This window comes from Vidua chalybeata, chromosome 3, assembly GCF_026979565.1.
Source record: "Vidua chalybeata isolate OUT-0048 chromosome 3, bVidCha1 merged haplotype, whole genome shotgun sequence".
NCBI classification, from domain to species: Eukaryota; Metazoa; Chordata; class Aves; order Passeriformes; family Viduidae; genus Vidua; species Vidua chalybeata.
In genome coordinates, this window is record NC_071532.1 from 83,262,078 (window position 1) to 83,289,434 (window position 27,357).

The 27,357-nt window shown below is 39.7% G+C and overlaps 1 protein-coding gene and 1 long non-coding RNA gene across 16 annotated transcripts in view; one reads left to right on the forward strand and one right to left on the reverse strand.

Annotated features, from left to right (window-relative positions):
• KCNQ5 (potassium voltage-gated channel subfamily Q member 5) overlaps positions 1–27,357 on the reverse strand; it is a 272,002-nt gene that overhangs the window by 6,454 nt on the left and 238,191 nt on the right. Inside the window, exons 8-12 of one of the 5 annotated variants that reach the window (XM_053938759.1) lie at positions 27,201–27,295; positions 25,650–25,676; positions 22,592–22,648; positions 17,329–17,549; positions 5,165–5,273 (exon numbers count right to left, since the gene is read on the reverse strand). In XM_053938759.1, the coding sequence (XP_053794734.1) occupies positions 5,165–5,273; positions 17,329–17,549; positions 22,592–22,648; positions 25,650–25,676; positions 27,201–27,295 (509 nt within the window). The remainder of the gene's footprint in view (positions 1–5,164; positions 5,274–17,328; positions 17,550–22,591; positions 22,649–25,649; positions 25,677–27,200; positions 27,296–27,357) is intronic. The other 4 variants (XM_053938763.1, XM_053938760.1, XM_053938761.1 and 1 more) reach the window with 4 other exon arrangements.
• LOC128785902 (uncharacterized) lies at positions 204–27,307 on the forward strand. Of its 11 annotated transcripts, none has more exons than XR_008430094.1 (11): positions 204–387; positions 3,569–3,726; positions 5,666–5,747; positions 10,098–10,162; positions 10,789–10,984; positions 15,303–15,418; positions 21,381–21,570; positions 22,854–23,040; positions 24,655–24,757; positions 25,473–25,682; positions 27,042–27,307. It is a non-coding gene; the product is annotated as an uncharacterized LOC128785902 (long non-coding RNA). The 11 variants fall into 11 exon arrangements; XR_008430100.1 differs by having other exon boundaries at positions 10,794–10,984; XR_008430101.1 differs by having other exon boundaries at positions 10,858–10,984.

Below are 27,357 nucleotides of genomic sequence, written 5' to 3' on the forward strand. Positions count from 1 at the left end.
CGGGAGGGCAGGGCGGGCGGGCCCGGGCTGCCCTTCCCAGCGGCACCAGCAGGGGGCGAACGGGGCCCGTCCCAGGCCGCGCCGCCGGGAGCGGGGCCGCGCCGCCGGGAGCGGGGCCGCGCCGCCGGGAGCGGGGCCGCGCCGCCGGGAGCGGGGCCGCGCCGCCGGGAGCGGGGCCGCGCCGCCGGGAGCGGGGCCGCGCCGCCGGGAGCGGGGCCGCGCCGCCGGGAGCGGGGCCGCGCCGGCCTCACGGCGTTGTACGGCCCCCTCAGCGTGTGCAGAGCGCTCTGTGCCGCGCAGCAGGGTGGCGGTTTGTAACTCGGATCTAACGTGACGGGCCACACGCTGTTGTTAACCCACCCAAGCCACGAGCATGACAGCGTTCTGGTAAGAGTTACAAAAAGTAGCTTATTTTAGTGATGCGTACAGAGGAGGGCAGGAAAAAAAAAATCATCTGTCGAAGCAGACCGATATATGAAAGTGCTTTGTCTCGAATTAATAGCTAAACCACTGGTCCTACTAATCTTTATGTATGCTGATCATCTGTGGAAAGTTACAGGTCCAATACCAACTTTTGTTTTATTGACCCATAGCAGCCAAGAGCAGCACCCATTTCATTTATCTGTTCTCAGATGCAGGTTTGGCATTGCTCTAAAATTAAGTGTTTTCTGTACATGCATGCTGCATATCTTCCCTGGCATTCACTGCATCGTAATTTGCATTCATGTTGCCCTTCCCAGTAGTAAAAGTTGTTTTGCTCGTCATTTAGTGCACTTTCCTGAGGGTGGCACCAAGTTAGAAGAGCTCTAATCCTTCGTGCAGCCCTGTCATACACATGCCATTCACACAAGCTGTGTCTTGTCAGTCTTGTCATTATCTCAGGAAGAAACAGAGCTTCATTCTACTGGGATTCAGGTGGAATCATACATGGTTACTGCCTGGAATATTAAAAGACAGGTAGGTTGTTTTATCCATAGCCAGATGAGGTGACTACAGGCTGTTTGCTCACCTACAACATGAGGAAAGCAGGTGTATAGAGATCTGCCTGTGCTGGTGCCTCTGTCTCACTACCCTTACCTTGCCAAATATCCCTTCTTCCTGGTAAAAATGAATGTGCAGAAGAGATCAGGATCCAACACAGAGAGGCCAGCAGGCAAAGATGTTTGAGACAGTTCTACTACATGTGAGGCAAGTGAGTCAAAATTGTCTTCTCTCTGGTGTCTTAACCTGACTCATCCCCTAACAGCCAGAAACATGATTTTCCCCCAGGTACAGCACTGTCCTAGCCAAACACATGTATAAGAGCCTTGCCTAGGCTCTGAATACCATCTGGCAGAAAATGAACAATGTGTTTGGATTAAAAAGAAAGAGGGGATTCTGAAGCACTACACTGAACAAAATTCAAAATGGCTACTAAAAATAAATTTTATAGGTGTTGCAGGAACATTGTAAAGACTGAACATAAATGGTAAATTATATTTTCCATCTTTGTCTGTTAAATATGTATGACTGTTCAACTATACAGCTTATCAGCTCTAGAATTCTCAAGTTTCATTACATTTAGCCACAGTTTTTTTTTTTCTTAGCAACAAATGAAAACATATCTTTGCAATCACTAGAGTTAAAGAGAGAAAAGACCTATTAGGTCAGTACTTTCATCTTCCTGCCATTGCAGTTATTTTCTATTGCATATTTATTTATGCTTCTAAAATCTCATTTTATATTCCATAAATAGTACAGTAATTCCATCATTTCCATGTGGAAAGTATTATTGAAATGAGCGCTGCTTGCTGTGGGAAATGATCAGAGATATCACAATATAGGGAAACAAGGTATCCTAATCTTCCTTTTAGTCTCTTTTATACACATTCATCATTGTAAACTCACAGAGCTGGAAAAGGCAATGCTTTTTGTTAGTGTCCAGGAACTCTGCAGGATATTAATGGCTTTTTGTTCACAACAAGACGGGGGACGGTTGAGTAGTGCTGAAGACCCTGCTGGCACACAGACTCAGTGCCCTGCTAGCCAGGACTGCTTTGTGCACTGCTCTGATCCCAGCCAGAGGCCGTGCGTGAGCAGGACTGATCCTGACTGAGCCCAAGGCATGCTGTGGTGCACACCATGTTTCACCACACTGCCCATCTGCTCCCTGCTCACCCAACCCTGTGCAAATGCTTCGAGCAGCTTGTCCGTACTTTCCTCACTCCCTCAGCTGATCTTTCCTGACAGAGAGCTTGTGGAGTAAGAGGGGATGGAGCGGGCAGCACGCGAGATAAAAGACTCAGTTTAGGAGGCTTTGAGAGCAGATTGAGAGCTTGACATGTTACCAGGCAGGTTTGCCTGGTGGGTCTTCAGTAGGACTAGTTGAGAGTCCTGTGTTTTTTAGAAAGGACCAAAATGTTGAGAACTTTTTCAGGAAAGGACTGTTTTCTCCATCCTCTGTTTTGACTATAACAAAATGAAAGTTTGGGGGTTTGTTTACTTAAAAAGCTGCTTTGAAGAATAAAGTAGCCCTGGAAAAATATAAGTAAACAAGGTCAAAAGTGACACAGTAGACTTTGAAATTACCAAAATGAAAAATTATAAACAAACCTGTTTTTGTCTTTTGCTATTTCAAGGCTGTGCAACCTGAGAGTAAGCAGCATATTTTAGGCTCCTTGCACAGGAAAAAAAACCCTCACCCCAAATGTTTTGATTCCAAAACTGAGAGAGGACTTACCTCTGTAAATCCACAGGCATAAATTAATTTTGTTAATTTAATTTCCCCTTAAAACAAAAGGACTAATTGTGTCTTTGTAAAACAATTTGTACCCAGGTCTAACCAGGAAAAAAATAATTAGACTCCCTTATAGCAATTTTTCAAGTTGATGCATCGAGAATGGATTCAACTGTTCTGTGTTTATATTTGGGGTCTTTCCCTAATGCGTCATAAAACTATGCAAGTGCCTTCTGTCTTTGCCTGCCTCTGTATACCAGCATGAAAGGAAAACCAGCCTTCACCCTCCCCACTGCCTTTGCAATTCAAAGCTGTTTCTAAAAACAAACTTCAAAATGAGGCACAAAGTTTCCATATAGGCAGATGTTATCATCTTGAAATTCTACAGTTACTATATAGAGTCTCAGATCCTTCTTCAGATGTTTGCATAGATCCCAGCGTAGTCTGGTAACAGATACTCTGAATAATCAGAAAGAGGTGTATCAGCTACCTGATGAACTGAATTATCAGTCTCTTGATTTTGAGAGATTAAAGTATAGCATATACAGAAGTCTCAAGATCATGGCATATTACTGCTTTACAGGTGTCAAACAAAGGTAAGTTTCTGAAGCAAGATGCATGTGTCACCTGTGATCTTGCAATACACTAAAATATGCAGGGAGATGGGAGATATTCATGGCTAATTGATGGCAAGTAGAGATTCTTATTCTCAGCCTCAGTGGTGACATGAGTTGTTTTTCTAGTAGGCCAGGCATGCAGAGTAAAAGTTGGAGATAATACAAAAATTTGGTTCTCATCAGTTAAATAGTACATGTCTGAAACAATCAAATCTTGTACTTTTGCTCCTCTTAGAACATTTCTGTGGATGGTACCGTGGAGAAAGTTTCCCAACTATATCCTTCACATTTGGTTACTTTCTGTTTGAGCTGATAATGACCAAGAGCACCAAGCAAAAATGCAGATGATGCATTGAATAATCCAGTGGTCCCCTAGAAAACAAGCTCCATGAAGTAAGTATTAAAATGTGAAGTCAAGGAATTTGGACAGTATGAATAATGATTATCCCTTGTCAGGACAAGTGGCAAGGTGCACCTGGAGCCAAGAGTTATCCAGTCTGTTTAAAATGCAGCACCACAGAGAAGTATCTTTGACACTGAAGTCAATGGATTATGCTGACAGTTCCTAATGTGAGCATCTTCCATTTGAGGGAATAGGCTTGTCTTGTGGGTGGGTGTCCACTGTGAAAAAAGGATTTCTGTCACCTGCTGAAACATTGCTAGCAAGAGATGGTTTTCAGCAGTGACATTTGGCTTGCCAGTTGCAGTGGCTGTGGACACAAGCCTGGTATCTGAGTTGTCCTGTGAGGTCATTTCCAGGCAGATTGGAAAAATGGTAGGAAAAGAGGTCTGCAAATGATCTATCAAGCTGTCTGTGCTGGTAGAAAAGTTTCAGAAACAGCCTGACTCACTATCTGTCTTCATTTTACTCAATGGAAAAGGGGAAGGAATTACAAGTAGCCCATAGGTTATCACTGTATGAAATTATGTGATAAAAAGCTCGAGGTTTTTCTTCCTATGGTGCTGAGAAAACTCAGGCAGGGGTTTCTGTACAGGGAAACATTGTCTTTCCATAGATTTTTGCAGAAATTCCTTTTGGCTGCTGCCTGTCTGTCTGCCTACCTTCCTGCACTCGAGAAGGTGCTGGACACTGTTGTGTCCAGAGATATCCTGAGGTTTGCTGCCAGCAGACAGAGAATGCTTGAGCTCTCCTTGCTTGTTGCTGTACATTTCATGGTGGGGATTTTGACTGTCAGGATTTATACTTCAAAATACGCTGGAAGATAAATAGCCTTGGCAGACTCAAGAGGGTGAATGACATGTTTAAACTTTCAATGCAGGTAACTTCATAAAATTCAATGCAGTTTGCTACTTTCTTGGAAAAGGAAACCATTTGTTTTAAATTATTTGGATTATATTTCATTTAGTGGATAGTAGTAAGCAAGGCTTTGCACAATTGAATGAATGTAATTATTCTGTTCTTATCAGAAGAAATTTGGAATAAAAGTCATATGACAGTCTCAGGAATATGGAAATGCAATAAAACCCTATACTTTTAAAGAAAATAATTTTTCCAGGCAAGGTGATACATGCTTAGGAAAAATACATCAAATTGTAGTTTGGATAACATAAAAGATAATGGAAAACAGCATCCTTGTCTGTGTCAAATCATGTAACATTTTTAGATATTGAAAAACTGATAACAGAACTGATAAAATGTTTTGATTTAACTAAAATAGAAAGGAAGCATAATATATTAACATTAGTTATGTAACAAATATAGCCATGTAATACGTTCAACTAACTATCATTTTATGAATTGACATGCAGTTTATTAGTATCCTAACTAAAGGGAATTCAAGTGTTTATTCATTCAGTATTTTCAACTCACCTGATAGCTCTAATGACAGTTTTAAGAGCAGGGGTGAGATCTTCTACAGACACATCACACTGGCACCCCTTGTCATCATAAACATCATCTGTTCCAAGACTGGTGTCAGCTGCAAAGGACAAGAGCAGACTAAATATGAGAAATTTAAAAATCTCTTCCTTAGTGTTCTCTAACAGCCTGCATAGTGGTTCTGGAAAAAGAAGGACTACGTATCAAGCATGATAGACCTCCATCCGTTAATAAGTTATATGATGCACTTCTGTGTGTCTATGCTTGTGTCATAAAATGCCTTGGTAGTCCAAGAGTAAATAGTAAAAATTAGAGAGGAAGAATGACCTATTATTTTTCAAACTAATTAATATCTGAGTATCAGCATGTTTATTCCTGATGTCCCATGTTTGTTATCACATTCTCTGTTTTATGGGAAAGCAGTGAACTAACAGATGTAATAGCACAATCAAAAGATGCTGAAGTTATATTATTACTGTTTTACCACTATAGATCAACCTGACATTGAAGACAAAGGAGAAGATCCATTTCATTTAATAAGCAGGCTGTGGAATGACCCAACACTTTATTACAGGTGAAAATAAAATATTTTTTTACCAAGAATGAATAATTGCCACATTAAACCTCAGAGTCATGTAGATATTCCAGTCTTTCTTTGTTATAGGAGCTTAAGCCAAATTGCTGCACCTATTTACCAGGAAAAAAGTGGATCCTTAACATTTCCCAAACACCACCTCTGCAGAATTGCCATCTGGGAATTAGCTAGAAATGTCAGAAGTGTCCATTGTACTCAATACATAAAACAGGTATTGGTGCATGACCAATTGGTTTACAAGTTTAAAATGTGCTGGAATGCAAAAGAAGCAAGAAGGGCAGGGTCATGGATGCCCATACATCATCTATATTTCAAAGGCACATGAACCACAGGAAAATTCTTTGGGGTAGGTGCTTTTCCTCCCAAATCACCTTTCTTCAACTGCATAAAGTCCAAGGGCCCAGAAGAATTTCACTCAAGGTCAGTGTATTTCATCACATAAGTGCCTGTGCTTAATGAGGAAGAGAGTGTAAAGTGAGTGACATGAAACAGAGAAAAAAAGATGGGATTCAGTAACCCTCAGTAACAGAAAAGATTTCTTCCCAGTCCTAGGCTGCTGCCTACATTCATGCTGTTATTTAAAACAACAGGTTTAGTCATTCAGAAACACTTCAAGTAAATAATTTCAGGGGTTTAAATTATTAGCAGATTTAAAGCACAGTCAGACACAAATGATTACAGGACATTCTTTCAAATTCCTTTTTCAGGAAGACTGCAAATTAAAGATGAAAAATATTACTTGTCAGTCAAAAGTGCCTGAAAATGTCATGGTACCTTCTAAATCTAATAGGGATGCCATCTTGGCATATACAGTTTTGTACAGCATCTTCAGGAACTGGTATTGCTGCATTGCTTTCTTCACAGATTTAATGTTCAACCATACACATTTTTTAGTTGGGTTTTTTTTTAATTGAATCTGGCTAGTTCATTACCCTTGGGAACACTTTTTTTTTTGTTACTGTTGCTGAACTGGTACATTTATGAGAAACATCTGTAACTTTTAATAACAGGTGAATTCATCTTTGACAGATGAATTTAATAAAGAAAGATGCCTTATAGCCAGTGTTTAAGTCCACGTGAAACAATCAAAAGCAACCATTAGAAATTAAGTTCTAAACTGCAAAAGTGAAATTTTCATACAAAACTTTGAAGTGCTATTACTTAAGTCATGCCAGGAGTGTTTTTCTGTTGCACTCTTTCATGAGCTTCACTCCTGACTTGGCTTATCTTATTGATAAAATATACATTTCTCCACCCATTCTGCCTCAATAACATTTGGATCCCTGCCCAGAAATGTGACTAGCAAAAATAAACTTTCTAATTAGTTTGATAGGTATATACACTACCTAAACCACCATCTCAGGACATGCTAAGTATTCCACAACACTAACTTTCCAGGTGTCACATCTGATCAGCCTCTCCAGTTACTTCTCCCAGCGTGGAAATCTCCCAGCTCATTTATGAGTGCCATATTAAAACCAGAACTTTTCATGCTACTGGTATTTCCAGTGACTCTCTGAGGTTTGAATATTTTCATTTATACCAGTATAAATTAGGAAAAATACTGCTCAGATCACAAGAGCTATAGCCATCTAAACCCAGTGAAACAGGAGACTCCGACCTGAAAGTTTAAAATAAACACGTTTCTGTATGGTTGTCTCACAGATACGGTTCCTGGGTCCTTTGTCAAGTACAGTGTCATTAATAAAAGGGCTTCCTTACCAAAGTATATCTTTGCAAAACTGTTTTGAAAACTGTGTGGTGCAATTATAGTGTTTTTGTTGCTCCCTTGTGGATAAAAACCTCTGCAAATTTTTTAGATAGATGCTGGAAAATTCTTATAAATTTAAGCCAGCTTTAATAAGAGATGCTGCTCCTAATAAATCACCTTTCTTCTTTCTAATATTCCACTGATATGAATTTCCTTCATTATGGCAGACACTCAATACCACAGGTCAATAAAACTTGTGAAAAACTATAGCCTTGTTTGATTCCTATGGGAAACATAAATGTTTCTTTAGGATACTAAGCAGACCTGGGAAAACGTTTGGGAAATGCATAGTATCAATTTGGAGAAAAAAAAAATCAAGCTTAAAACACCACTGAAATCAAAGTTCACATTCTTTTGATTTTTTCCAGTGGAAGCTCATGTGTACCACATAGTTACGAGGTGAGATGTACTTTTATCCTTTCTGTCCCTCTCGAGTTCATCGTTGAGGTCAGGGCTGAGTTGGGGTCAGTTTGGCTGCTTTAGCAGCTCCAGCTGTTCAAACCTCTGCCAGCTCCCAGCTGGGGTTAAGCTATGTTCTCCAAGCTGCTGTCTGTTCCCAGAGAGAGCCTTTCTTAGGCATTAATGGGGTGGCTAGACCTCCCAGTGCCAGCTCATGCCTAGCCCTGCTCACATCTACATCTTCATCCTTCCCCATGCCCTTTGTCTGTATCTTCTGCTCTCCATTGGGGTGGCTGTGCATGGTCCAAGTGGGTTCCACAAGGAGCTGTGGGCAGCAGCTGCTCTGCATGAGCCTGGTTTTGCTGCCAGGCTTTCCCAGGGTTAGCCCTGGTCTCTCTTTCTCTCCAGCAATCTCTACCACAAACTAACCAGCTTTCAAGTCTGTTCCATGGGCAGCTCAGGAATATGGCCTCAACAATGTCCCAAATGTCTTTTAATACACATTTAGACAAACCCCTGCAAGTCTCTTTAAGAAGGGCTGTCAGTCCATTTGACAATCCAGACCTTTTTCTAATACCAGCATATTTAGAATTCAGTATGTGTTTTGATCTTAAACAAAGAACGTGTTTATTTCACAACTGATGAGTCATCTGCCATTGTCTTATAATCTTTGACATTATTTACTCTGGGCTACTGTCTGGTCTTTGCTGCTTTTTAATTTCTTTCTTTTTCTTCCTGAACGGTCTTTGATTTAATCACACAGCAAAGCAGCAATTACCAAGAAATAGAAGAGGCATACACAAGCCAGTAAAATTGTCTTGATATTTCCCTGTTTTTCACAGTATTTATGCATTTTTCATGCAAACTCTAGTCATTTATGATCACCAAAAATGAATGGGTAAAAAGAATTAGGCTGTTCTAAAGCATTATATGTCACCAACAAAAAATTACAAGTTTGTAGCTGCATTTCATATGACTCTGCAAAAGTTATTCACAAGGCTTGATTTATTATTTCTGTAAATAGTATGTGTCCTTTCTTAGAAGTGTTTTCTGTTGTTTAATAACATGCTTTGGCACTGGGAAAACTGACATTGCTCTGATCACTCTCATAGCTCCTTGCTTTCAGTGTCAGTAACATTCAAGTAATTATCTGCCTGTTAAACAGAATAAAAAAGAATTTTTACTTTTTGTTTTCTGGGAACAGCAATATACTAGCAACAACAATCCGGCATTAATAAACGTGTGTGCCAACACAATGAATAATCCTATGGAAGTGCTTCTGACATAGTGACTGCTACGGTGATCCCAACCTTTTGACCTTTTAGACCTTTTGACTTGTTTTTTGGAAGCCTTAAGAAGCACTTGGATCTTACTCTGACTGTGCAAGAGGTAGTTAGGGTTCTTCATGTGGGTGATATAAATAATTTTGCTGAGGCTGATAACCCACCTTCTCACAGAAACCACCTCTGTGGCCCCCCACTACCAAGAACCAGGCCATGCAAAACCAATACAAAGTGGAAAAAACTCAATAGGTGCCTGAAGTTGATAGCATGCATATGACTTGCACTTATTCATGTTACAGCACAGTATTGTGTTGACTTGGTTCAAAACACACTGGTTTGGAAAAAATGTCTGATTGGTTTTCATTTAAATGTATGACTCAAGGTGAAAATTGGATGGTGGCCTAATTTTCACAGGTGCTGAGTTACTTTGAGCCATCGTTTTTAACGATCATTATCAAAATTGAGAGTTTGAGTTGGGAATTGAAGTCCAAGCAAGTCATAATGCAGCTCCACAGCCTGTTCTCCACCTTGCTCAGCAGCTTCATGTGAGTTCAGAGCTTCTCTGGCTGCCCAGGGCAGCAGTGCAGGGCACACCAATGTGACACACTCATCTCTACATTAATTTTGTGTATGAGTGGTCAGAAAGAAAATGAGTGGATAATTCAGTGCACCTAACTTCTGGGCAAGTAAAATTGGATATAAATTCAAAGCTTTTGGGGGACAGATTGTCCCTATGGGAGGTGCCAGTGCATAGGTCTGCTGCAGCAGGGGGGTACAGGCAGCTGCATGGGGGTCCATGGCTACTGAGCTCAGATGAACCCTCTCGCTCAAGAAGCAATGCCAGCAGTTCAATACTCTCATTATTCATTCTTTCAGCCTCCTTTGTGAGCAAATAGAGCCTCTGCTGTGCTGCTCTATGTAATGCCTAGAGAGTCTGCAAGGTAGGTGTGTTTCACTCAACTTTACCCTGCCTTTGAAGTACCTTTCTTCACCATGAGCATTCACTTTGTTAGGGATTTAGCCTATATTATCAAAAAAATAGAGATATCCTGAACATATTTTGTAGTATTTCCACAGATGTTATAATGCATAGAATGTTTCACAAAATCTCAGTTACTTTTTCCCTTCAAAAATTATTCTATGTACAAACATCTTGATGGTTTATGTTCATGGTTTATGTTATGTGATTCATGCAATTTCCCTTTCTAAAAATGAATTGTCTTAGCCTTGTGCCTTTGTCTAAATATGTTTCATGAAACTTCTCGCCTCTTCACAAGTTCTCATTATTCTCCTGTTTGTTGAACCATGAATACAAAATCCCGTCATTACCCCTATAACTGATTTTCTTTCCAATTTGCCTTTGCTTTAAAACATCAACAAGCTGATTTTCTCTCAGCACATAATTCACTTACTTTGTTTTACTTTGATTGCTCACCAAGTTCCATAGGAAAAATAAAGGAAATAAAGCAGCACTAATTGTGATGAAACTTAATCACATACTTAATAAGAATGCCCAAAGCTCCCCTAGAGCGGGAAAGGCAGCAGCCCATGTTTTCATGCTTTCCAGAGCAGAGGCCAGAAAAAGGAGGCTCGAGGGAGTGAATTATGTATTTATTTCCTTTATGTCTGGAAAAAGAAACCAACAAAAGGAAAGACTTTCTTCTAATCAAGAAAGAAGGAAGAAGGCGGAACAAGTACTTCCGTGATGGGCACTTCACATTAGATACTTAATATTTTTCTAGAAAATGACACCAAAATCCCTGGTAAGTAGACAACAGTGTTCAAGTGGAAAAATTAAGAGAGAATAAGACTGACAACATTTAAAAAGATTGTTTACAGGGAGCTTTTATGAAATGGTTGCCATTTCCATGTTAGAAAGAAATTTCTCAGAAAAGGAAGGAAACTGGTGCCTTCTGTAAGGAGGAGCACTTTTGCTCAAGTTTGTAAACTTTGCCTTCTGCCCAACCAGAGATTCTACTCTACTGGCAGTACTGATGGGGAGTTCAGTTGTGCTATATCAATAGCCCATTCCTTGTCTTCCTTCTGAAATAGACAAAACATTCCAGATGGGGAGGAGAAGAGGACATCATAGGGAACTGCAGTGCAATGTGACACAGAGTACCTTAAGGAATATCCCTAACAACATTATCTATGTTAAAGCATTTCTGAAAATCCTCTGATTTGGCTAAAATTGAAGATAAAACTGGTGGAAAACTTTTTACATATTCTGGATAGAATGATATAGTAGTTTTCTTTCTCTATAAGTGCAAGGTCAGTAACCTAATTTATATCAATTATCATATAATGCAAGCAAGTTCCAAATATCTAAAATTCTAGCATTCCCTTCCCTTAGTTATTATTTGACTTCTCATAAATTTCTGCACTGGCAATATTTCATGGAACAGCTCCCACTGCTTAATTAAAAAAGAATCCTTTTAATTTTGAATGATGATATGGAGGACCAGGAGACTTTCTAAAAACAATTAATTAAAAGCACAGTAATTATGCTGCTCAGAAGGCTGATCTTTTTATAAATAGTAGCAAATTAGCCAGCAACTTTAGATGGCCATGTGAGAAAAGGAAAAGAAAGTGACTCTAAATCTATGGCTTTAGTGTGTTTTTAGCTACACTTTTCTGTTATTTTAAAAAGCCATGAAGGATTTCCCTGGTAATGTTTCATAAAAATAAAACTATTCCTCAAATGTTTCCGATTTGGTGCAAGTGGGTTACATATGGTTGGGAAGTTTTGTGAGCATCCTCTCAAAATTAGTTCTTACCTCATCTGTATAGTCTTTACTGCAGATGAGGGTATCCAAAACCCATGCAAATCATACTTCTCTGTGATGGTCTGCTGCTGTTCCTCAAAGAACTAAGCTTAATAATCATTTACCTATGACCACTGAGTCCAGTGAGAAATGGTGCACAACAAGTTCCTCAAGAGGTATTGTAAAGAAAGAGACTAAATTGTGGACTCATTTGGCCAGGACTTTGGTTGGAATAAAGTAAAATAATGCCTCAAAACCAATGGCCTGTACTTATTTTCACAAAAATAACTCAGAGCTTAGATCAGAATGCCAGATCTCCCTAGTTAATTACAGTGACAATGGTAATAAATGAGAGCTCTATCTGCTCTATGGAAGGCAATAACAAGAAAATAAATCTCTTGTCTAGCACAGATTGATATATTGCTAATAAATTTCATTCAAACTTTGACAACATGCAGCTTCACTTTGAGCCAGCAAATTTAAGCTTAGATATAGAAGCAACCCAGCTAAGGACTTCTGCCACATAGTGAGCCTTATCCAAGGTCAAGCTGTTTATGCTGCTGAAAGGAAAAGTTGTCATTTTTGCAATACATAAATTACATGGTAGTAACTGAGGATGTGGGGGCTGAAGTGCAGAATTGCATTCTTTCCATGGCTCTTATAATATACTCTACCCTCAGGATTTTGTGCAAGTACTCTGTAGGGAATGAAAGGCTAGAGGTCATGTGAGTGTATAATGTTTGGGGATGGTGCAAGAAATCAAATATTTCCTTAGAGAGTTCTTTTTAATTAATCAAATGAAATATGTTTGTAATATCTCCAGTGCTGAACGCTTTTGATGTTTTATTCAAAAAGCCACACAATGTCCCTAGGTTACAGTAAAGGCACAATAACTCATTCAGAGGCTTAGAAGCATGGGATGGCAGAAAACAAATATAATAGGGTATTTTTGTCCCTCACAGAAAACTGCATCCACAACACAATATTGGTTCATTAATTCAGCTGTGGTGGTACAAGACCAGCGCATGATTTAAGCAGAAAAGATTCTGTTCCTCAGAAAGTAAAGCAAACAGAAAACAAAGCAGGGCAGGAACACCATTGTAAAGAAGAGATTTTGTGCAGTTGAGTGTCTGTGGATGGATACACAACATACAACGACCCACGGGCACAGTGCCTTAATCAAGGCATGTGATCACCTGTACTATTTAATAACTAGCACAGACTCTGTCAGGGGGCTGGCCCTGCTGGTGGATGTTCTCATGTTCTGGGCACCACTCCCCACCGACAGTTTGGCTGCAGCTTCCCTGTTTTTGTTTACAGGGACCAAAGTCATACTGCATGAGGAGGCCTTGGGGCCAGAGGTAGCTCCTGGCTCACTTTGTGTACAGGTGCACAGGGGGCTGTGAGGCGCTCCAAGGTCAGGCAGCACCTTTGCCCGTGTGACATAGCATCCCTTTGGGGAAGGCTCTTCCATGACCCTATACAATCCTTTTTAAATGTATGCTTTGTAAATCTTCACTATTTACCATTCTTGATTGGTGAGAATTTCCCTTTCATCTGACTCATCCTGATAATTCCATTTTAGGCAGATAACAGGGACTGGAAATACAGTATTCTAACACCTTTGTTAATTTGTGCAGAGTCTGTCCCCTCTTCAACAAGATTTCTGGAAGTTGTGAACCACATGTCACCAGAAACTGCACATGTATTTAAAATCACATTATATAAGTCTTGATATTCACTTTCTCCTGTGCTGTTGTTGAATGCCCTGGAAAGCATCTCCAGTCAGGCCACCATAAGCTTATTTAACCATCAAACCTCTCTCAGGTTTAGATTCCATTTGCAAATGCACATATGTAATGAAATAATTACTGCTCTTGTCAGACCCCCTTTGTCAATGGCAACAAATGGTTTATGGTACTTTGAGAAGATTGTTACTAACCATAAATAAAGCCATTTGTGCAACGGTTTTGGTCATACTGTTCTAAGTCTGCTATGCCAAAATCCTTTTGGGAGATACCAGTGGCTGGCTTAAGTGTTTTACTTACTGACAAGAAATTCTCATTCTGTGATTTCAATATGTAGTGGGACAGTGCTAGAGTGTTTGATGCTGGGTAGCCTAAGAGGCAAGCTACTACATTTTCAATCAGGTTAGCCTTTTAGCTACCCCCATGAGCTCCTGTCTGGACTCGAAACCTCCCTTTGCAGGCCAGTTTCTAATTGCTAATGTTGAGTTTCCCCAGCAGTCTCTTTCTGATGGTTTTGGCCCAGATTCCAGCCATGTCCTTACCAGAACTCAGTCATCACTGAGAAGTCTCTGTGTTGACCCTCTATCTGCCTTAAATCATCCTCATATGCTAATAATTTTCCTTTCTTTTGGAAGCTTCTCCTTATATATTTGCATCTTTCCTTTATTTTCACACAGAATTCAGTCCTCTGCCTAGGCAGAGCATTTACAATTCCACATCCTATAGAGTGAAATGTCTTATTTCTTCTCTTTTGGAAGTTCATAGTTAGACTCTATTTTTTTCACTGACATGAAGTTTTGACACTGAACTGGTTATCCAGCACTGTGTTGTCACTGCCCCAAAGGTACCTTGTAATGTAATCTCTTCTCCCACCAAACACCCTACAGAGATGTAGGACTCACCAGAAGGACCAGCTGTTCAAGGGTACTATTTTGTGCCCAAGATTTCACCCACAAAAATGGGGCTTATAGCTTTGGCTTGACAATTGGCTTGCCAAAATTATTAATTATTTGGCTGGGGAATACCTCAAGGAGGAAATTGGAGGACCTGGCAAGCAAGAGATAAGAATAATATGCTGCAAATACTGTTTTTTTTCAACTAGTGAAAAATGCAAGATGTTCTAAATTAAATACATCATCTTGAGATCTTTTTCACTGAGCTGTCAAATGCAGACAGCATCAAGCTATGAAAGAAAAGAAAGAAAAAGAAATGAAGGTTAGTAGTGCCTGACTTTTCCTGCAAAAATTTGGGTAAGGCAGAAGGGAGCTATCTATCAGCAGTGAGCACACTGGACATCTCTCTAATCATAGTGGTCCTAGAAGTAGTTGGATGAGGTCCCAGAATGGAAACTTGGCATTTGCCTAAAAGCTGGAGACAATGGAAGCTGTTCCTTCTGCCACAGATGAGAAATTGGTTGTATCTGTTGGCCCCAGTTCATAAGGGTGGACTAGTAGCTGGAAATCACTGACCAGGAAACAGGCTGTGCTCACCCCGAGGAGTGGGAAGATCTTCAAGGGTTTACGCAAAGCAATGAGAGCTCTGTTGTTGTTTCTGTCTTTTATCTACAGATATACCCAAGGTGATGTTTATGCCACCTTTTCCGTGAGAGGGAAACAATCAGAGGCAGCAAGATTTGCTTGTGCACGTTGTTGTTATCGATGACAATATGTAAAGGACAAAATAGGTAACATGCTGAGGAAATGCTTCTATGATAAATGATGAAAAATGAAACAGGTGCTTCAGTGAGGTGCAGACTGCAGAGCTGGAGCAAAAGTGAGCCACTGTTACTCTGAGAGAGTGCTCAAAAAATTACTTCCTCCTTAGGTCACTTCCAGGCACCGTGTGAGTTACAGGGGTTTAACCTATAAAATTACTTCTGATGCAGCTTGGGGACGATACTTGTGCTTTATAAGTGATTATGTAGGATGCCTAAATTTAGACAGGGTAGCTTCAACCACTATGCTACTTAGAGCATTTCTCAGTTCCCCTTGTGGCCTTGGCTGAGCTTCACATCAGCGTGAGACCCAGGCTAGGTCACACAGCCCCTGTGATACAGCTGCCATGGGACATAAGCCAGGGCCTGTGCGCCAGGATGGAGATAGGAGTGGTTAGCAGTGGATAGTGGAGTGGAGCAACCTGGATAGTATCCTGGTAGCTGATACACCCCAGCAGCTCACTGTACCACAGGCAAATTCAGAATCTGTGCATCTGAGACATCTCCATGGGTGAGGGCTAGCCTGGAATGATGACCTTAGCAAATACCATTGGTTTGTCTTGATTGCCCTCCAAGGAAATGTTTATTTACCCAGGCTTTTCCTGAAGAGATCTGTTGTGTAGAACATCCTCAGTGAAGGATGGGGCATTGCAGTTCAATGTGTATTTTGCGACCTACACGTTTGTGATAATATGTGCTCTTAAAAAGGAGTGACATCAACATCACACTTCTGTCTAATTAGTCTTACCACAATTGTTGGATGTAACATCCATGATTGCCATTGTAGAAAGAGGTTATACCTTTCCCATTCAGGCAGGGTCACTGCACCCTGTGGTAGTCAACCAGATTGTTTCCCTTGTTTTTTTTACATGGAGGATGCCACAAGAAAGAACAAAACATTCATAGATTGGGAAATAGGAAATGGAGAAACCCAAAACAAAATCCACTGGGCAGCAGTACCCCCAGAGCTATGTGAGTGCATCTTTCAGTGCTAGACCCATCCCACACAGGGGTCAGTTTCACTTGGTTCTCTCAGCTCCTGCCTGTCAGGGGGCTGCTGTCACCCACTTTGGTGCTCCTTGGTTAGAGTAGTCACTGTCTTTGTTTTGGCAGGCTTCGTCAGATAAAGGTCCTTACCTGAATACTGGTTAGTTTAATGCTAAATTTGACTTAAGTTAGAGAATGGAGCAGCATAGGAGGCAGCTTGAGGGAAAGGCTGGGCTGCCTGCTGCAGGTTCAATAAGTCATTTTCACCAGGATCTACGTCTTTACATTTTAGGAGTGCTTCCTACATCCAAAGTACTCTATAGAAAGCAACACATAAAAGCAATAACACTGGTTTTGTTTGCAAAATCTGCCTGCCTTATCAAGCCAGATAGAACCCTGTAAAACTGAAAGCATCCAGTAGTGTATCCCTTGGTGGCAGGTGATTGCATCACCAGTGTAGGCACTGGGACTCCTCTGCCTGAGGGAGCCACTTCTGCACAAGCTGTGCTCCTGGCTGGCAAAGGCACAGACAATGCTGGCTGTGCTGTGTGGACAGCTGCAAGAGGCAGCAGGTTTAGGCAGCAGCTGAGCTCAGTAGTGAGAGAGGGGCCATGACAGAAGAGCTGCTGCAGCTGCAGAGTCCACTCTGAGTTTTCATAGTGACCCCTTTTTCCACCAGTTGCTCCCTATGCACCACTGACATGATTTCTTATTAAAAAAATAATCACATTATCGGGGTCTTTGAAACAGACTATAGCTGGCTTGTGTCTCTGGCCCCAAACAGCAATTCTTTCCATCTTCCTAAAAGATGTACAATCACTGTGCAAGTGTGCAGGAGTGTGAGCAGGCTGGGAGCAGTGTGCAGTGGCAAACAAGGGGTGAACAGCTCCTACCATCAACCATGGGTTTGGGCTGGGAGCTCTTCAGCCGCAGTGAGGGCCTGAAGCGGGTTCGGTCATTGAAGCTCCAGCTCTTCTGGACTTTGGTTGGGCTGCCCTCGGTGGCAATGTCAGCACTCGGTGACCGGCGATCTCCGACTGAAGATTGCCTGTTTTTTATGCTCTGACCTCGTGGGCTGGCCATCCGGACCCGTTCCTTGAAACTCAGCTTTTGACTGTGAGAGAGAGAAATATATTTTATTTCATAGTTACTTCAATCCATTTCTTTTTTCTATTGTATGATTATTGAAAATAATGTGTAAAAAATCTCACTGGTATGAATCTGTTTCTTACACACTTTTATTCTCATTGAATATATTTAATTTGTGAATGGAACTGATTTGATGTAATTGGTTTTCGATAGAAGCATTAGCATTGGCAGTCTATCATACAGTACAGAATAGCCTTCTGAAGGAAATTAAAAATAACAAATAGAAACAATTTCACCCAATTGTTATACATTAATACCTATGATGTTTTTTCTATTCCTTGAACTTGAACTAGATTTGTTTCCATCTTAGTCAGCCAAGTTCAGTGCATTTCTGGCCATATCTTCAGATAAACAAAACCGAAAAGTATTTTATTGTTACTGCATGCCATGTAGTATTGTCTGGTTTGTGGCTTTTTTAAGCAGGCAAAAATTCTGTTAGTGTATATTCATGCTTTTTCAGGATGTGGCACTTCCAACATTTCATATGCATGATTAGTGATCACTCATATCCAGAATTCCTTGTTAGAGCACTTACTTGGACGAGACAAAACCAAAATTAATAAAATATCCAAGAAACAGCATGATGACTGATTAATGGAAATGTAATGATATGCTATGTGCTTCCTAAAGTCATTGCTGAAGATTTAGCTGGGAGCTGACTATGTGCAGGTGCTGCTGGACAGGTAACATACCCCAGCCAAGCTCATGACTGTGCTGCATCACTGGTGACCCTGTGGTCTTATGCTTGACCAATTGTAAGGTTTTTTTTTTTTTTTTTTTTTTTTTTTTTTTTTTTTTTTTCTGCTGTACTTGTAATCTTCTCCCCCAGCCAACTAAATGTGGGTTTTGTAGATTTTCTATTTCCTGGTGCTTAAATTACCTTTGTCCAAACATATCTGATGAACATCCTGTGGTCATGGTGACTATCTCCCTATGCTTTTAAATTATTTAATATTTTTGCTTTTGTTTGTCCTTTCCTGTAGCAGAAGACACAAAGGGGAAACAGAGAAAGAGTCTGATACCAAGGTCTGGAAACCTTGTTCTATACGCAAGGTTAAATCCAATTGGTTGAGCAAGGGAATGATCACCTTGATCAGTGATCCTGTTCTTTCAAGGAGAGAGATGATGAGGGCAAGGCAGTGCCTGTTCACAGTATGGTGTTACTGGCACTTGCACTCCTACTGCCCTGGTGTAGGCTTTGCAGGGGGGGCTTTTAAAACACCTTTAGCAAAGACTGTCTACCTGAAAATTATGGTGGTTCTTGAAGTTAAGACACTTTCTAGTACTCTCAAGGTCTTTGCATTTAATTTCACAATGCCCATAGGATGTTTTGAACAGAAACAAATCCAGCAGATAATTAACTAATGCTAATATAGACTATGTGGTTCTTAGATTTTAATCTTCTGCACTCTGAAAATACAGTGCTAATACGTAATTATATGAAATGGAAAGTAGTTATAAACCTCTGTGGCCATGAAATGTTGAGATAAACATATCTTTGTCCATGCATAGCAAAGCATAGCATTTCAGTCTGAGTACAAACATCCCTGAGAGCAGAAAGGATGCAGTTTGTTGCAGGCAAAACACATGCTGGGATGCTTATAAGGAAATAATTTTCAAGAATACTAAACAATAAGCACATCAATAGAAAGATTATTAGATAAAGGTATTTCTATATGGCATGTTGGATTACTTGAAAGAATACCTTTACTATAGTTTCTCAATGTAATCCCCTTCTTTTCTTGCCCAAATAAGGAATTGTTGAAATAAATGCATCACAGTGATGAAAGTGTTATCTATTTCCATTGTAAATTGTTACCCAGTGCTGTGGCATAAGCAATACAAAAGACCCAGAGAACCTAATATTTGAAAGAAAAGTGAGTTCCAAAATTTAGCTTTGAATACAAATTACATTTCAATACTGAATTATATTTCAGCTCAGGAATCTTTTGCATTGTACAACAATGAAAATAAAATATTTATTAACCACATTATTGCATTATCATATTGTACAGAATGAGGACGAGAATCAAAACTGACTTCTTCTTTTAGATATTATTCCTACAAGTGTCCCCCTTTTTAACTCCCCTTATGGTTCAAATTGTACTTGCTATTGAAAAATGAAGTCAAATGATGCTTTTTTTTTTTTTCAAATTAATATTTAAAAAGTTTCTGGACAGCTCTCTTCCTGCTGCACTACTAAAAATGAAAGGAAAATGGGTAAAATTGCCATAAAAACTATCTGTATACATAATTTTTTTAATAATCACATTAACTCCAAAATAAAAGTGAAAGTTTTAAACCAAAGTCAAAACAGCATTGTTCTGTTAATTAATTTGTACTAATGAAAGCAGTGTCTACCTTTAAATGATTGGTAGACATGGTTCTTTCATTTATAAAAGCTGAATGGTACACAATGACTACTTAACCTGAATATCTTTAGTTCTCCAAATCAAAGCAGTGAGGGAATGGTGAAAGGAACAGTAGGCATTTTATCTGTACTATAGACATTTTCCAAAAGTGCAATGCTGAGAATTAAAATGATAATGTAAATTGCAGAGCTTATACTTAAAAACTCGAATAAGTCAGTTTTGTAGCAATGACAATGTACTGGCGTGCCAAAGATCCATGCAGAGGGTGCTGCATTGTGAAGAGAAACACAGTCTCTGAAGGAAGCAGGGTTTGAACACTCTCTTCTGCATCTTGAGATACTTTATTCTGATTTAATGCTGATTGTATCAGCACTGGCTCATGTTGCTAAAAATCCTTCAAAATTTTCAGGTCCTGGTCTATTATATTTTACTCTTTCACCTTTTCTCCTCTTTTTTTTTTTTTTTTTTTTTACATGATATCCAAAGGAAATCCTTTGAATCAATGTAAATCTGTTAATTACCATTGGGTATTCATGTATCTCCATAAGTATTCACAAACTTTAAGTTGTGTGCTTTTCCAAACGGCAAAAACCAGGAGAAAGAAATAGGAAAATAAAATTACACAAGTTCCTAAATCAAAACTAAATTACAGTGATCTGAGAGATCCATAGCTGTCTCCAGTTATCGCTGCATTCCTTTAGATGTGAATGTCCATCATTTCTTGTACTTTATATGACTGATAATTTAGCCCAATGGGTTGACATACATTTTTGCTTCCTATGACAGACTTCCCTGGCAATGGTAATCTCTTTGGACCTATCACTCCTATATTCTTGCAGCTTGAAAATTGTGGAATGTATTCTTATCTATAGCACTTGAGCTTTGAAGCGTCTTTTAGTGGAGACCAATTACAACTGGCAGCTGTAGAAAAGGAAGCAAATTACTTTTCTGTATTTGTCTGCCTTCTGAAAGTTCAGTCGTAGGATCTTACGACTCATTCCTCCCATTGCATGCCCAAGGTGCTCACTTCCCTAGGACAGCAAATGACTTTCTAGTTTTTATTTCTTCGTTTTCAAATTCTGCCTTTGCCACCTTTGATTTCTAAAGGAATGGGTGTGTAGGGACACTAGAGGTCACTGTAGCTTCACTGCAGAGGGAACGATCACTTTCTCGTGGTCCAAATGACTCTGGGTAAGAGTTTGTTTTAACTGACAAATGCATAAAAACCTTTGCTTGCTCTGTCTTCCACGGACCATCTCCCTACACTTTATTAACTGAGCATCTCCTTCCTTCCCAGTCCTACTCCCCCATTTGCCTGCCACCTTCCTACATTTCTGGTCAAGTTAAAACTTATGCTCTGCCTCAGCCTCAGACCTGCAGCACTACTGCTTGCTACTAGCCATAATTTACACTTTGTTTTTCAGCTTTTCATACTGAGCCAATTGGAGGAAGCAAGAATAGGAAGAAATTGAATCAGAAATAACTGAAGGGCCTGAGGGTGAGGAAGAATGCTTTGAGACAGAAGCTAAAACTGCCAGAAATTATCACCTATGGCAAACAACAGCAAGCAGATGCACATGCCAATTTTCAGCAGTTAGCTACCTATAAATACAGGTGTTGGTTCTTACTGAGCCTAAAAATACTTATACTGAAATTAAGCTAAGTTGAACAAATACAAATGCGGTGGAAAATACTGTGAGACCTAAAGTTCAAAGACTTCACCACCAGTCTCATGGTAGGACCACAAACTCAAGAAATTTAGTGTTGTATCTCATATTTTCAATAAGTAATAACAAGAACTTCATGCCACAGTATATTATAGTTCAATTGTCAAACAGAAAAAAGTATTTACTTTCAGGGTGTTTGTGAATTTTTTTCCTTTTCCAAAACAATTTCTAAATGAAGAGAAACTATTTTGATCTTAATTTTCTGTAATCAGTTTGTACTTCTGCTGTCTTTTAATAAGGAACAAAAAATGCAATCAGCTTGAGATATGAATCATAGGCTTCTTCCCGTAAGATTCATCTATCTAGGAATTACTATTTTTGGTAAGAGACAAAATTTCAAGAGAATTCAGCTGAAGCAGATGCTTGATTTCACATGCACTTCTCTACCTTCCAGTACAGGATGCAGGCACATCATCCACAAGCTGTGTCCAAGGGGATTCTTCTCAAGAACAATTGCACATTATGTCTGTTGTAAATGCCTAGTATGTTATAGCTTAATATTCTCCACTAACAATTAGATGGAGAAATCAACTGCCATGGTCATTAAAATCCTCTTGGACTTGGGGAAATGGCTTTACCCAAATGTTCAACCCCAGTTTTAGATCACCGCAGGGTAATGCATTCCAAAAGTTGAAGTCTCAGGCAGAGAAGGGCAATGGGGCTTCGTGTGCTGTGCACTGCAATTGTCTGGCTTGGTGAGTTTGAAACAACTGGTGTTCCTGCCATTGTGTTAATGGCATTGCAGGCAACAAGCAAAAAGGGACTTAGGAGCACTTAAAAAGAAATAGGAAACATCATTTGGAGAAGTGAGGAACTTTAAAGCGCTAAGGAGGGGAAGTGAATGAATCATGCACCTGATGTTAGTTGGCATTCTCAAACATCATGTGAATAGGCAGGATGCTGAATACCTATGTTTCCGAGGGGTGTACATCCTGAAGAGCTTCTGTTTATTACTACAAAGCTTACTAGGAGTGAGGGGAGATAGAGGACTCTGTTACTAAGCATTCCAGTGCTAGGTAAGGGGTTAGGTTTTCCACCTCAAGTTAGATCACTAGCAATTTCTTTTTTATATGGTGCATGCAGAGTTGTTTACATTAAATCTACTTTTAGAAACATATATGATATAGGAGGTGAAAGAATTCCATAACATAATTTACTTGTTTCCCTCAGTACAGGGCTGAGTTTTCCCCTGAAGATCTTATACTGGCAAAACTGCTCCTTATTGCACCAGAGAGAATTGTCTGAAAAGGGAATGCATATTCAGCCTCATGGGTTACAAGACTAGATGGATGACATTCATCCTTTGCAGACACCCAGTGCATGTCCTACACACAGTTTAAGACTGATTATGCTCTCCGTAAGTGACAAGATTCATCAGTCTTGATCTCGTATCCTGCACAGGAACTATTTCAGCCATGTTGTGTAACTGAACAGAAATAAATATTGTTTGTTTTCAGTGCATGCATTTCCAGATACTAATAATTTAAGATATAGGCTTTTAAAATAACTTGCACAACTCTGGAACTGATTTATAGAAAGATCTCATTTATAGCCTGGATACACCAGAGAGGTTGTCTACCAATACTTTGATAAATGATTAATTAGAATACTTGTGCGTAAAATTTTGGGAAATACAATGTACATATTTTTATTAAAATCAGTCTGACACTGCAGCTTCATAAGCACAGCTCTATCAACTCAAATGCATAGTAACATTTAGTCACGTAATAAAAGACTGCAGGTTTATACATGACAAAACACAAGAAATAATTTCTTTTAATATATCAATTTGGTAGGAAAGAAAATAATGAATTTTCCCTAACATAATACAAGTTTTTCTTCACTGTTCTTAGAAGGGAATATAGAGCAAAGAGCATGTTCAGAATGCAATCCAATGTACTGCTTGTGCAAAAACATCTTCATTTAAAGAGTGAAACAAGAAGAATCTTGCTTAGTTCACATAGCATCTCATGCAAGTCACTTAGCATTGCAGTAAAAAACAAGTTAAATAATCAAGGATGGGTATCTCAAAGTACATTGCAGCAGTTCACATTTGCATCTTTGCCACAAAAGACCACATACGCCACATGTATTTTCAGTGATACAAACATACAGTGATATGTCAGCACAAGAGCAGTAAACAGCCACTGAAAAAATATACCTTTTTTTAAAAGGCACTGAGTGATCTGTAGGGTTTTTACTGTAGAACATGATCTTAGAAGTTAGCTAGTTCATTTTTACATATTAATTTGCAGCAGTGCATGTATTAATTAAGTGTTTCTGAAGGAGCAAACATCTTCCATTCAGTGAAAATAAAGTGAATAAATATGGCTAAATTGTTGACTTCTTTTAAAGCCACAGTTGTTATCATCAATATGGAGAACATAGCATGGTTTTGACAGCTGGGTGTTTGGGTTTTTGTTTTTCTTTCTTTTTTTTTTTTTTTTCCATCTAGTTTCCGGTTATTTTAAATAAATTTGTCTCTTTTAGTGCTTGCTGGTACAACTGGGAATAACCTCTCCCCTCTGCACACATCTCAGTTTTAGAGGGATGTACTAATTTACTGGCAACTTCTGTGTCACCTTTAAAAAAGTCAATTTTAAATGCTGCTGTCAAAAGACTAGGAAATACAGTTAGTGAGTGCAAGAAGTTTGGATCAGACTGTAATAATTTAATTAGATCAATATGTTGCTAGCAAGCCTGTGGAGGTAATGTATACAGAAAATCCCAGAACTGACAGAGCAAATCTTGTCCCTTTGAGTTACAGTGACACTAACAGCAGTTACATGTGCTTGGAGGATAAGATTGGAGTCAGGTGCCAGAGGAGCAGTCTGGGAAGTGGAATAGGACATGGGTAATTGATGTGAAGACTGAGTAACCCAGAAGCATTTGTGAACCACAGTACAACACGGGGCTGCATGTAATTCAGGGACTGATGTGTCATCAACACTTTTTTTCCTTGGCTTTTCAGCGTTTTCTGCTGGGAGGTAAAGTCTGCTATTCTCTGAGCATGCTGATACCACAGTGCCAGCTGCCAAACGCCTGCTGATTCCCATCCCTGATGAGTTTCTGAGGTAGTGCAATTTCTCTTATAGCCACTGAAGCCTTTCCTGTCACTAAGGATTTGGGCTATCAGTACAGCAAAGACCAGCATTTTCTCCCAGTGCCTTAGGACATGGCTCTCCAGAGCTTTGTTTCCCAGTGAGGACAGCCCTGCCAAGGCTTGTGGCTGCCAGCTGTAGGCAGTCGGTGCTCAGGCGGGATCTAGGCTGGGTGGAAACCCACCCGCGCTCCCAGCTGACAGCAGTGGGGCTTTCTTCAGCAGAGGTACCAGCCTGGCTCCTCTGCTTGAACTGAGCCATGGGGGAGTGCAAGCCATGCAGCCAGGAGGAGGTGAGACACTGCAGTGCTGCTTTCCCCCCACCTCCTATGTCCCAAAATGCTCCTTAGGAGGGGATGGCAGAAAAGTTAGAAAATGTGGAGACATGGCACTGAGGAAGCCTTGTGGATGCTCTTGCAGGGCAAAGGTGACATCCAACCAGACCCATCAAAGGGTCCTCCCTGCAATGGAGGGTTGGGCTTCTTCACATTGCCAAATTAAACTATATGTCTGCAACTTCCACTGCAATTTCTGCATCGATTTTACAGCAGAAGCTGGGGACATTTCCTTGCCCAGGAGCTGGGGCTGGGGAGGCTGGTCCACTGGCTGCTCTGTCACTGTTCAAACTGAGCCTCTCAAAGTTACAGCATGTTAGATGTGTAAAAAATTGCCTATTTTTTTTCCTGTAGAAAAACTGGGACAAAGAAGCAAATTTCAGCAGGATATGAGTTTAAAAAGATCCAATTCGTGATTATTATCCATCAATGGTTGCAGTTCATTGAATCTACTGTACAGAACCCAGGACATCTAAAAGCCATTAGGAAACAGCAATTTCACAGATAAAAGAAATAAAAGAAACTACAAACCTGCTAGAAGATTCCCCTTGTTCTTTTCTTCAGGTCAGGGAGTGGGAGGGAAAAACATATTTGTTATGCAGATAGTAATCACATTACTTAGTTACAGATGATGTTATATGTATGATTAATGCAAATGGATATGTTAATTGGTGCACAACACACACATTACATTGCAACCACAAAAACATTCAAGCAAGACTCATAATTACAACGCTTCTGGAGAAGAAACTTTTCAGGTTTTTAACACATGCATAACATGCTTAGTACATACCACTGCAGACTGAGTTGGCAAAGCACTTAGGCAAAATGCATTGCTGACACATATATAACAGAAAGCTGTAGTTTCTTATTGGATAACTTATTTCTGGTAAATAAAAAGGTTCAGTTTTAGCACAGCAATATGCTTATTTAAAATAAGAAGTAGATGCACTTTTGAGGGACAGTCATATTTTAGAATATTTTGTGTGGGATACAGCTTCATTATTTATGTAATTTTCTATCCATCCATTTATACTAATGTTGCTTTCAACCTGTTTGTATATATCAAATATCAATACTTCATGTAACTTTTAATGTAAAAGCTCCTTTTAGTGTGGAGCAGTTTGGAATTAGAGTTATGGTAATGAATTACTTACGGCTCTGTTCTTGTCAACTCTTTGAAATTCAAAGATCAGCTTTGGATACCCAGCCAAACTTCTTTTTGGCTGAGCTTTTTGGCACACAATTACCTTTTTACAGTCATGTGGATGTTCATCACCCAGCTTTGAGAGAAACCACTAATTCTCTTGCACTGTCTGCAATTAACAACAGTTAAGATGCTTATCAGAGCTTTCCCATAAGGCTCTTAGCGCTCTCCTTTTTGATCTTTCTCAAGTGTTTTTTACTTCCTGATCTGTGCCCGTATTGAATCAGTCAACTTGCTGCCTTCTGCTAAACCTTTTATTGAATTTTTGAAAAGACTTGGACTGCCAGTGCTCTGTGAATTCTCACCCAAACTAGGATATCAAATATTTCCTGTCTGCCAAACTGTGGCAACAGGTCTTTTGAGTCATCTTCTACTGTCTGTATGTATGACTGCGTATATAGTCTGTCCTAAGGAAATACTGAATATATCAGAAGTTATGACAAAAAGGAGCAAATTCTCCAGTGCATTCACCTACAAAATAGCACAAGGCACTCTTTCTTTGGAAAGGTAGATCAGCAGCTACAGCCTTATACAGAGGCACAGGCATAAACATACCATTGAACCAAGCTCTGCATTAAACTTAATATTTTTCTCCTTAAGGATAATTTGGAATGAGGTAAATCATTAACTGTGATGTATGAGTGGGTTGTTGGGAAAATGTTTCTAATGCCTGTGCATTTCTAAGATAAATAGCAATGATTTGTATTTGTTCCTAGGCTCCTACATGATATTGATCTGATTTGTTAGTTGAAATTTTTAATGAGAAGACTTGAGAGGACTTAAGACAACAAACCAAGAAGAGACAGACAAATACTAGTTCTCTATAAGCTTGAACACACATCAAAAACAGCACCAGCTGCCATATTTGTACCTACTTTGTAGGGCTGCAGGTATGCAAGGCCTTCAAATGAGGCTTCCAGGTAGCAATGGAAACTGATTTCTCATCAGCAGCATAACTACGCCATACACACTACGTGCAGGATATATGGTAAAAAAAGAAAAAAACAAGGCAAGAGGGAGTAGGGGATGAAA